Raw genomic sequence first — 12,068 nt, 5'->3', positions numbered from 1 at the left:
TCAAATTTCATCTCCATCCCAACTGACCTTCGTTTTGATCGATGAGGGGCCTTCCTCCTCTAGTAATTCAGCTGGTATTTTGTGGAAAAGTTTCCTGAAACGACCTTTAAGAAACTTAGGAATTATTTTCAAAATTTCATCCAACTCATCTTGAAGAATATGATTAACTGTTGGACCCCATTTTCTAAGATAGTTTAGCCAAGGTGGCTCAACAACAGCTGTGCCCAAATACTTAGCTGCCACCAATGTATAACTTGCTCCAGTATCTAAATACAAAGTAGCCTTTTCACAATCATTCCTCAGTCCAATTCCATCACTCCTATCCAAAACAAGTCCAAGCTTTGAATAAAATGCATGTCCATACCTTGATGCATACACAGCAGCCTTGTTACCTTCTTGAAACTCAAGATCAGTAGCATCCAACCATGTACCACCTTTATGTTGAGAAAAATAGATACTTTGTAGCTCTCCATTGAAATTGTTGATTCTCAAGGTCACATGCTCCCAATCACCAATATGTTCACCTATGTGCGGAAGTTGAAAATTGAGAAGTCCAAACCTTATCTTAGCAGGGCCATTAAATGGGTAATAGACCCATATAGCTATGTCAGTGAATGTAGCACCAAACATGGGCTTTACATGCATATAAACTCGAGCTACTGCTAAATCTCCTCTCTCGACCCTGTCTCTAGCATCGAAGTCATCTGGTACGTTCAACCAATAGGCACCATCATCTGAACCACCTTGAGGAAGGTTTGAGCCGTTGGGCATAATTGGAATAGGATTTCCCTCGTCCCCTCTCTTATATAATAGTCCCCCATTCTCAAAAAACCATTCCACTGAAGCAGGCAATTATTTTTCATCGGGATGAAAGTACACCCATGGAGAGTAGGCTTTAATTATTGGGTCAATTTGTTCTAGAGTAGGTATAGAAGATAAATCAGAATTGGTATTTTTCAAGCAAGCTATATCAGACAAAACCCCACCAACTTGGGCTACAAATGAACCCAAATGAACTCCCATAGCTTGGGTCCTTCTAGTGGTGGGCCTTGTACTATAAATATTGATACCTTCAGCACCCCAAATCCAGTTGAAATTCTCACATTGCTCAATGCGCTCATGTTAGAAGTGTGTGAGTGTGCTACTTAATGGGTGCTGAGATGGGCATGTGGTGCTGATTAGCTGTGCGTATGGTGCTGCATGTGTGGTGTTGATGGGGTGCGTGTGTGAGTTGCTGATGAAGGCTGCGCGAGTAGCTAATGAGGCGTGCAGGTGTAGCTGATGAGGTGTACATCCATTAGTGCTGCCAGAGTGTACAGTGATATGGTTCTATGGGTGATAATTGTAATTGCTTAGTTGGCATTATATACTTGCATTCTTTACACCATTATTGTATAGCATGAGAGTTAGTTAGTACAGTTAGTTAGTTAGGATATGGACAACTGGCTTTGGGCAGTTAGAGGGTTGGACATTGGGAGGTATTAGAGTAGGTGTGGGATGTATTGACATGTATTAGATGAACATTCTTAATTTCAAATCTCTCTCAATTCTCTCTATTTCCTCTCTATTCCTCTGTTCTCATCTTCTTCCTTGTTCTTGGAGGCTTGGTTATCCTCAAATTCAACTACTAAACTTCCCTGTTCCTAACATTTGGTATCAGAGCAAGGCTTTCCTTGGCCATGGCTGAAACACGTTCAACTACTGTTGCAACTCAGGAGGCTCTTGCTTCACTGAGGATTGCGTATGATTATCATGGTAAAGAAATTCAAGAAATGCGTACTATCCAAGAAGTGCATACACACACTTTGAACGAGATGAATCAGCAATTGGCAATTTTGGTGTAGAGGCGTAATGGTTCTAATTAAGGTGGATTGCCTCAATCTCCAACAAATGGTGAATCTAGATATGCTAATTCATCCACAGTAGCTCTATCTCGCCCCGTAAGGTTAGAATTTCCAAGGTTCTTTGGAGAAGACCCTGCAAGTTGGGTTTACAAAGCCAACCAATACTTCAAGTATTACAACACACTAGTTGCAAAGAAATTGATGCTAGCCTCGTTTCACATGGAGGGTGAGGCTCTGATCTGGTTTCAAGACAGTGAAGAGGTAGGTCTCTTTGTTGATTGGGAGTCATTGGTTTAAGCATTGCACATTAGATTTGGTGTCTCGGCTTATGATGATCCTATGGAAACACTAACTAGGCTGAGATAGACTACTTCAAGCCATTGTATAAAGCCCAATTTGAGGTTTTGTCCAATAGAATGAAGGGTTTATCTGCTGCTCATAAGTTAAGCTGTTTCCTAAGTGGATTAAGAGATGAGGTAAGGCTGCTAGTGAGAATGCTCAATCCTAAGTCCTTGAATGAGGCTTTTGGTTTGGCAAGGATTCAAGAAGAGTATAATTGAAGTTGCAAGAAGTCTTCTAAGCTTCAAGGGGATCAAGGAAAGCCTTCCATTTTGGGAGCCCCTCCAAAACCTCCTCATTTGCTAGAGTCTAAAGCAAGGCTGCCCATCAAGAGAATTTCTCCTGCTCAAATGGAAGAAAGAAGGAAGAAAGGGTTGTGTTACAATTGTGATGAGAAATGGGCTCCGAGTCATAAGTGCAAGAATGCAATACTGTTCTTGTTGGATTATGTAGAGTTGGCTCAAGAAAATACCAATTCTAGGGTTCACATCACTGAATTGGAGGAGAATGGATATGCAGACCAGATTGGACAGGTTAGACATGATCAAGAAGATGTTGAGATTACTCTCTATGCTTTGAGTGGCATTCCTACTTCTAGAACTATGAGAGTAATGGGAAAGATTAACCAAAGGTCCTTTGTGATCCTCATTGATTCAGGTAGCACCCACAATTTTATTGATGTTGCATTGGTCTCACAGTTACATATTCATGTGGATACTTCTCAAATTTTAGAAGTGAAGGTAGCTAATGGTGATTTGATCAAGACTCAAGGTGTTTGTAAGGAAGTGCCTATTTTGATATAGGGAAATGAATTCTTGGTACACTTGCATATGTTACCAATAGGGGTTGTGACTTAGTTTTAGGGACTCATTGGTTGGGTACCTTGGGGGTAATTTAGTGGGATTTTAAATTGCTCACAATGACCTTTTTGTATGGCCACAGGCAAGTTTTGTTGCAAGGGTTGAAGAGTGCTAATTCTCAATTGCAGGATGGGGACACTTTTTTGAAATAAGTCAAGAAAGGACTAATTCTCTAGATCTTAGCTCAGTAGCAGCCTCATTTGCTGTCTGCAGTGGGACAGGTTCAATTATCTGATGCCATTGATGCCTTGCTACTGGATTTCAAGTCTGTCTTTGCTACTCCTGAAGGGCTGCCTCCCTTAAGAGATCATGAACATCAGATTATCTTGAAGGAAGGAGCTCAAGATGTATCTTAGAGGCCTTACAGGTACCCTTACTATCAAAAAAATAAAATTGAGAAAATTGTTGAGGAGTTGCTGTCTATGGGGTTTATTAGAGATAGTAGCAGCCCATTTGCTTCACATGTTCTCTTAGTTAGGAAGGCTGATGGCTTTTGGAGGATGTGTGTTGATTATAGGGCTTTGAATTAAGAAACCATTAAGGATAAGTATCCCATACCTGTCATTGATGAATTGTTAGATGAATTGTTTGGTGCTACTATTTTTTCTAAGTTGGATTTAAGATCCAAGCACCACCAAATTAGAATGAAGGAGGAAGACATTCCTAAGATTGCATTTAGAACTCATGAGGGTCATTATGAGTTCTTGGTAACGCCATTTGGTTTAACCAATGCTCCATCAACTTTTCAGTTACTCATTAATTCCATTTTTAAACCTTACTTAAGAAAATTTGTCTTGGTGTTTTTTGATGACATTCTTGTGTATAGTAAGAACTTGACTGATCATGTTGGTCATCTTAAAGTGGTGTTAGAAACCTTGGTTACCCATCAATTGTATGCCAAACAATCAAAGTATGTGTTTGCTTGTAAGGAGGTGGAGTATTTAGGGCATATCATTTCTGGTGAAGGGGTGAAAACTGACCCAAGGAAGATTGTTGCTATGTAGCAGTGGCCTATTCCTATAGATGTAAAGGCTTTAAGGGGGGTTTTTGGGCTTAACTGGCTTTAAGGGGTATGGCTTAATTGCAGCTCCTTTAACTGCCTTGTTAAGGAAAGATTCCTTTATTTGGTCCTCTGAAGCTTCACATGCTTTCCAATTACTCAAGGATGCTATGTCAAATCCACTTGTGCTAGCCTTGCCTGATTTCACCCATCCATTTGTTATGGAGTGTGATGCATCTAGGTTAGGTATTGGGGTTGTTTTAATGTAGAACCAAAGGCCAATTGCCTTCCACAACTAAATTTTGAAGAACTGTTATATGTGATCTTGAAACTGTATAATGTGAGGATGGAACCGTCAAATGTGAAAAAAAAAGTAAGCGAACCATCAAATGTGAGAAAAGAATTGTCATATATGATGTTGGAACCGCACAATGTGAGGATAGAACCGTCGAGTGTGAGAAAAAGTAAGGGAACCACCAAATGTGAGAAAAGAACTGTTACATGTGATCTTGAAACTGGATAATGTGAGGATAAATCTGTCAAATGTGAGAAAAAAGTAAGGAAACCACCAAATTTGAGAAAAGAACTATCACATGTGATGTTGGAATTGCACAATGTGGGGATGAAACCGTTAAGTGTGAGAAAAAAGTTAGGAAAGCACCCAATGTGATAAAAGAACTGTCATTTATGATGTTGGAACTGCACAATATGAGGATGGAACCGTCAAATGTGAAAAAAAAAGAAAGGGAACCACCAAATGTGAGAAAAGAACTGTCACATGTGATGTTAGAACTGCACAATGTGAGGATGGAACCGTCAAGTATGAGAAAAAAGTAAAGGAACCACCCAATGTGACAAAAGAACTACAATATGCGATGTTGGAATCGCATAATGTGAGGATGAAACTGTCAAAAGTGAGAAAAAGTAAGGGAACCACCAAATATGAGAAAAAAAACTATTACATGTGATGTTGGAACTGTATAATGTGAGGATAGAACCGTCAAATGTGAGGAAAAAAGCAAGTGAACCACTAAATGTGAGCAAAGAACTGTCACATGTGATGTTGGAACTGTACAATGTGAGAATGAAATCGTTAAGTGTGTGAGAAAAGTAAGGAAACCACCCGATGTGATAAAAGAACTATCGTATGTGATGTTGGAATTGCACAATGTGAGGATGGAACTGTCAAATGTGAGAAAAAAAGTAAGGGAACCACTAAATGTGAGAAAAGAACTGTCACATGTGATGTTGGAACTGCACAATGTGAGGATGAAATCATCAAATGTGAAGAAAAAGTAAGGGAACCACACAATATGATAAAATAACTGTCATATATGATGTTGGAACCGCACAATGTGAGGATAGAACTGTCAAATGTGAGAAAAAAAGTGAGGGAACCACTAAATGTGAGAAAAGAATTGTCACATGTGATGTTGAAACTGCACAATATGAGGATGAAATCGTTAAGTGTGAGAAAAAATCAAGGGAAACAACCAATGTGACAAAAGAACTGTCACATATAATATTGGAACTGCACAATATAAAGATGGAACCGTCAAATATGAAAAAAAAAAAAAAAAAAAAAGTAACCTGGTGTAGCAGGTTACCTACTAGCGGGTACCGTACCCCCATTTTTTGGGGATACTGTAGAATTACTCTTATTCATGATATCAAGTATATTTTATATGTTTAAATAACTTCTTTTAATTAATTAAGTATGTTTTACTTATATTAATGAATTTTCTTTCAAATTAATTTGTTTTCAACCTCTTTATTTTGACCTTTCTTGGCCCTTGAACTAAAATCCTAGATCCATCGTGGGTGCAAACTAAACATTCTTATAGATACGTAATAATTACCAAGAGTGTATGGAAAGGCATAAAATATAGCATTTTTAATAATTTAGAGAGACTAAAAATGATTTTCATGCAGATTTTCGGGACAAAATTAATATTTTAGCCTTAAAAAAATAATGAAGTGACATAAATACTCATTTTTAAATAAGTTTTATTTTCCACTTATTTGCCCACCTTTTTATTTTTATTTTTTGGGAGAGTGAGTGAGAGAACAAATGGAAGAGGAGTATAGCTTATTTTTTGGAGAAGAATTATTGCAAATGAATTGACAATGTGTACTGGAGTACAAGTGTGCATGTCATTTGTTAGAGATAAATTTGGGTTTATAATATTTTATGTATTGACCCAAAAGGCCTAATTTTAGTGTAAAGCTCATCTATATTTACCTAACACTAAATGTGCTAGTCTCTATATATACCCTAATAGGATTCTCTATAATGTGTAGTTCATCATATATCAAAATTAGTCGCTAATACGATGTATGTGATAGTTAAATGAAAAATGCAATACCACCAGTAATTTTTTAAAATTATTAAAAATGAAAATTAAAGTAAAATACATTACCGTTAATTTTTTAGTAAAGATTACAAAAAGAAGTTAAGATCTTATATATTGCCCCATATATATTTAACTAGAGGTGGAGACATGATTTTAGGTGAGGTGGGACAAGATTAAAAGACAAACTTGAAAGTAAAATTAATCTGAGAAATAATAATAATATAATAAATACACCATTATATGTTAATATTTACCCCCCCCCCCCCCCCCCCCGCCCCCACTTCTCAAATATATACTACACTTTTATCCCTAAATTTACCAAATATTTACAAAAGAAATATGATTAGCTTACCAAACTCTTCATATTTCTTGTTTAACTCTATTAAATTAGTTCAATTTTATACTTGTTATAATTCCCCCCACCTCCCCCCATTCATAAAATCCTATTTTCTCCTCTTTTTTTTTTTTTTTTTTTTTTTTTTTTTCCTTCTAGCTTTTGGTATATTCTGATCCATTCAGGGTTTTTTTTTGGTGTTATTAAAGATTAATTCATTGGAAAAAAAAACCTTTCGTCAAATTTACATACCCATCAATGACCTCATAGCTTTTGCTTTAATATTTTATTTACATAAACATGTCTAGTGCACTAGAAGACTAAATTTTATCTGTGCCATTAAAAAAGTAAGATATGATTAACCAACTCTTTGGTTTTTTTACTCTTTATTAACAATTTAATACATCACATAATGAAAGCAAAAGAAGGCTAAGGGCCTGTAACGGCTTGCATACTCATGTGTTTTTTATATGTCCCATTCAAAATTGGTTCTGCGATGTCTCACACTTTAATATATAATTGATATATAAGATAAATTATGCAATACTATGTTGACACTTAAATATTCTCTTAAAGGCTTCATCTCATTCATATACAAATGTTTATAAATAAGATTCTCAAAAAAAAAAAAAAAAAAAAGGCTTATAAATAAACTCTGACTTACGTCATTTGTTATTGTTTTATTTATTGGCCATCTGTTGAAAAAAAAAAGTGCTAGCATTTAATTTATTGGCCCTACAGTAGCATAAAAAAAAAAAAAAAATGAAAGTCATAACAAATATGGACTATCAAATTTCTTCTCCATACCAACTGCCCTTGGTCTTGATAGATGTGGGCCCTTCCTCCTCCAGTATTTTAATTGGTAATGTGTAGAAAAGATTCCTGAAAGGACTCCTAAGAAACTTAGGTATTTTTTTCATAATCTTCTCAAACTCATCCTGAATATAAATAGCAGCTCTTGGACCCCATTTTCTGCTATAGTTGATCCAAAGTGGCTCAACAATTGCTGTGCCCAAATACTCGGCTGACAGTAGTGTATAATAAAATCCAGTATCCAAGTACAAACCAGACTTTTCACAATCATTCCTCAATCCAATTCCCTTTTTCCCATTCAAAACAAGTCCAGGCTTTGAATAAAATGCATGTCCATGCTTTGATGCATACACAGCAGCTTTGTTACGATCATGAAACTCGACATCTGTAGCATCCACCCATGTACCCCCACTATGTTCAGACAAATAGATACTTTGTAGCTCTCCATTGAAATTGTTGACTCTCAAGGTCACGTGCTCCCAATCACCAGTATGTTCACCTAGGCGAGTGAGTTTAATATTGAGAAATTTAAACTTTATCGTGGCAGGGCCATTAAATGGATAATACATCCATATAACTATGTCAGTGAATGTAGCACCAAACATGGGCTTTACATGCACATAAGCCTTAGCTTTTGCTAAGTCTCCTCTCTCAACCCTGTCTCTGGCGTCTGAATCTTGTGGTAAATCCAACCAATAGGCACCATCATCTGAACCACCTTGAGGAAGGTTTGAGCCGTCGGGCAAAATCGCAACAGGATTGGCCTCGTCCCCTTGCTTATATAATAGTCCCCCATTCTCAAAAAACCATTCAGCTGTAGCAGGCAGGTATTTTTCATCAGAATGAAAGTACACCCATGGACCGTAGGCTTCAACTAATGGCTTAACTTGCTCTAGAGTAGGCATAGCAGATAAATCAGATTTGGTATTCTTCAAGCAAGCTATGTCAGACATAACCCCACCAACTTGGGCAACAAATGAACCCAAATGAACTCCCATTGCTTGGGTCCCTCTATTTCTAGGCCTTGTAGTATAAACATTGAAACCTTCAGCACCCCAAATCCACTTGTAATGCTCACATTGCTCGGTGAGCTCAGCTTTAACACACCTAATTTTATCTAGGGATGGCTTCTGAGTTGAGTTCGTGACAACATGGCCTAAGGCTTTGTAACCATCTGGGCATTTTGGCAACCAGATAAAACCAATTCCATCTTGATCGATTTCCAATGATAAGCTGTTCCACAGATTAATGTAATCCACCGGAGCCTTTATATTTCCACGTAAGTACCTATCGAAGGCTAGTACAGATCTTCCAGTGAAGGGCTTGTTGTTGGGTTGGCTATGGTAACCTAGCACCTTGTATCCTTGTGCTGCATTATCAGTTGTTGAGGGTTCAAAGAATGTTGCTCCAAGGTTGTCTGGACCACCTGAACGAGTCCTCCAAACTACTTCGAAATCTGTTGCTTCTGACACTATCAGATCTTCCATGCTCAGAAACCTAGTTGCAAATCCTGTTCCTGTTGTAACATAGAACACCAAAAAAGAAAAAATGTTAATAAAAGTTACACATGTCCACACTTACTAAAATGTTGACATCTTTAACCGTTCTCACAATTTTAAGACTAATGATCTGCTTGGAATCCGCTTATTTTGCTGAAACTAAAAATGTTTTGCTGAAAATACTGTAGATAAATATAAAAGTTAACTGAAATAGTACAATGAGACCTATGAATAGTATCAAAAAGTGTAGTGAGACCATGTATAGTAGCGAAAATAAATAGATTAGTAAAATAAGTTGGTACAAATAATCTTTGTCATTTACACACTAAGACTTACTATTATTGTTATGTACAATATATAGTATTCCAACAAAAAAAAACATAGGGTCAACTTCTTATGCACACACTAGCGTCAGTGTGTTTATGTGCAAGTATTAAATAATGCATTAAAATCGGATGTTTAATTTCGAAACAGTGAGTTAGACCCACGATTTTAGTGTGTAATAAACATGGTTTAAAAAAATGAGAAATGATAAGTTCACAATATTTTCACAACATTTTTACAACAAATCATAAGTGACAAGTTGTTATTGGTTTTTATTGTTGAAGCAAAAAAGTAATCTTAGTATTAGATTCAAATTTGAACTAATAACAACTAACTACCTATGATTTGTTGTAAAAGTGTTATGAAAATGTTGTAGACGTAACATCTCTCTAAAAAAATATACGACACCAATCAAATTTTAGTTTGAAAATAGTTAATGTAATCAATATAATAATAATGATGACGATAATGACGATGAAAATAAACAATATATAATAAAGATCATATTGACAGATATATACCTGGTGGCCAAATTGGTAACGGAGCTGGTAGCTTAAAAACGGTTTCAACGGGCAAGGGTGGATTTGCTTTAGGACATGGTGACATTCTACAAATAACACGAATACAATCTCCAGCTACCACAATAACTAATAATGTGATTACAAAAGAAGCAAATTTTGATATATTCATTGGGAATAAGAGGGCCATCTCAGCTTCTTTTTTTTTTGATCAACTACTAGGTTTCTGTGTCATGGAAGAAAGATTGGGTTTGAATAAAAAATTCCCAAACTTTTCCTCAATTTCACTTTTGCTGGGGGCCTTTCTTTTATAGTTTCCCTTCGCCTATCTTTGTTTACCTATTTTAAGTGCATTTTTATTTTCTATTTTTTTGCTATATTTACATTTTACTATTTTAAAGAGGAAAGTGCTACTAGGTTGATAATATTTTCACAACATTGCTATGTACCTAAGATTTTCACAACATTTTTCTATAATTGATAGCCACCTTAAAAAAGAGTAAGAATATTCTTAACTTTCCTTATCCAAGTTAGCATGAGATGAGATAGAATTGATTTTTAGAAAATTTTAGAAAAAAAAAAAACCTCTGAAAAGCAACCCATATTTTAGAGGTTGTTGGCTATAGTATCTTTTGAGAATATCTTCGATCCCCTAAATACTTTTTCCCATATAGCATATCATTTGCTAAATAAATACTGACACATATTTGACAACTTGTTTTCCTTTAACAGGAGAACTAGAGTTTGAATATTCCTCCCTCATTGTAAAGGAGAATTGGTATTTGAATATTCCTGCTTTATTGTTGTAATTATCAACCATTCAAAAATTAGTCCCATCGTGGCAAATACAATCCATAAGAGCATTCTTATCAAGCATTGCAAAAAATTTAGCATTTACCATTTTAAAACACTACTTTTTCAATTTTAACACTTCATTTTACAATATACCAAACATCAAAACTTCTATTTTTTTACAACTTCATTTAAATATTATTTCTTTATAATTTTTTATTCCTTTTTTGTTTTTATTTTTTTCATCCTCTCTTTCTCTAGTCTCACTGTCTCCCTCTCGGTCTCGCTGTCTCTCCCTCTCTCCCTCTCGATGACCCACGCCGATGAGACTGATCAAGTCGACGATCCACGCTGGTTAACTCGACAATCCACGCCGGTCACGTCGATGATCCATGAAGGCAGACCCACAAACTCAGAGCCACGAACTCAGACCCACAAACCCAAACCCACAAAATCGCTGGAGCGCATTAGACCACGACCCAAAACGCCAAATCCATAACCCACACAACCACTGCCGAATCTAACATCAAATCAAAAACTTAAAAAAAAAAAAAAAAACCACTGCGATAGAGATTGGCTTGGCGTGATGCTCTGGCCTGAGTTTCGTTGGAGAGGGAGGTAGAGATGTCGAGCAGAGGGAGCGAGAGAGCAAAGAAATGGGAGCAAGAAGGAGAGACGGAAGAAACGAAAATCAGAGAGAGAAAAGAAAGTTTGGAGAAAGAAGAAAAGAAAGAATATAAAATGACTTTTTGTTTTACAATCTTGCTACAGTGGGCTACTAGACATAGCAGTCCACTGTAGCTGGATTGTAAAATAAATAAGATTTGAGAGTATTGATGGAGCAGGCTTTTTAGTATTTATAGCATTTTGTATGTTAAATTTTAGCATTTAGAGGATTTGCCTATCTTGATAAGAATGCTCTAAGTTATAAACAATAAATAAAATGAGCCAAAATAAGTCCAAAGCATTTATAGATTGAAAAGAAATTGATAAACACATGAAATTTTATATATATTCTAGATATTTGTTAACAACAACATTTTAAGGGTGCAATTTAAAAATGTATCATCTATCAAGTATTTAATTATCAATTGGAATAATGGAATGTGCATTAAAATATACACTCGTTATATATATAGTATAATGTATCATCTATTAAGCATCTAATTATTAATTGGAATAATGGAATGTGCATTAAAATATACACTTGTTATATATATAGTATACGTACATGTAAATAATTGTGTGTAAATTTTATGATATATCATTAAAAATATATGAAATGTTGGGCTACATGATATCATAATATTGTGGTCATCCCATAGACACTTAAACAACTTGTCGAGGTAAAATATCTAAAATATTGTGCCTTTCTAAGACGTGTATAAATT

At 35.8% G+C, this 12,068-nt stretch overlaps 1 protein-coding gene and 1 pseudogene across 1 annotated transcript; both read right to left on the bottom strand.

Annotated features, from left to right (window-relative positions):
- LOC142617068 (hypothetical protein At1g04090-like) lies at positions 1-1,298 on the bottom strand (annotated as a pseudogene).
- Positions 1,299-7,519: 6,221 nt separating this feature from the next.
- LOC142615744 (hypothetical protein At1g04090-like) lies at positions 7,520-10,075 on the bottom strand. Its single transcript, XM_075788560.1, has 2 exons — positions 9,889-10,075; positions 7,520-9,060 (listed from the first exon to the last, which is right to left on the bottom strand). The coding sequence occupies exons 1-2, from the start codon at positions 10,073-10,075 to the stop codon at positions 7,520-7,522; spliced, it is 1,728 nt and encodes a 575-aa protein (XP_075644675.1).
- Positions 10,076-12,068: the final 1,993 nt, after the last annotated feature.

This window comes from Castanea sativa, chromosome 11, assembly GCF_040712315.1.
Source record: "Castanea sativa cultivar Marrone di Chiusa Pesio chromosome 11, ASM4071231v1".
Classification (NCBI taxonomy): domain Eukaryota; kingdom Viridiplantae; phylum Streptophyta; class Magnoliopsida; order Fagales; family Fagaceae; genus Castanea; species Castanea sativa.
The sequence above is the reverse complement of the archived record's forward strand: the minus strand, read 5'-3'. Positions and strand labels throughout refer to the sequence as shown.

What these genes read in the sequence shown, in the direction of transcription:
- LOC142615744 (XM_075788560.1), bottom strand. Translation starts at nt 10,075, where the DNA reads ATGGCCCTCTTATTCCCAATGAATATATCAAAATTTGCTTCTTTTGTA. An exon ending in GTTACCAATTTGGCCACCAG is followed by an intron (nt 9,061 to 9,888) that starts GTATATATCTGT and finishes ATGTTACAACAG; the next exon opens with GAACAGGATTTGCAACTAGG.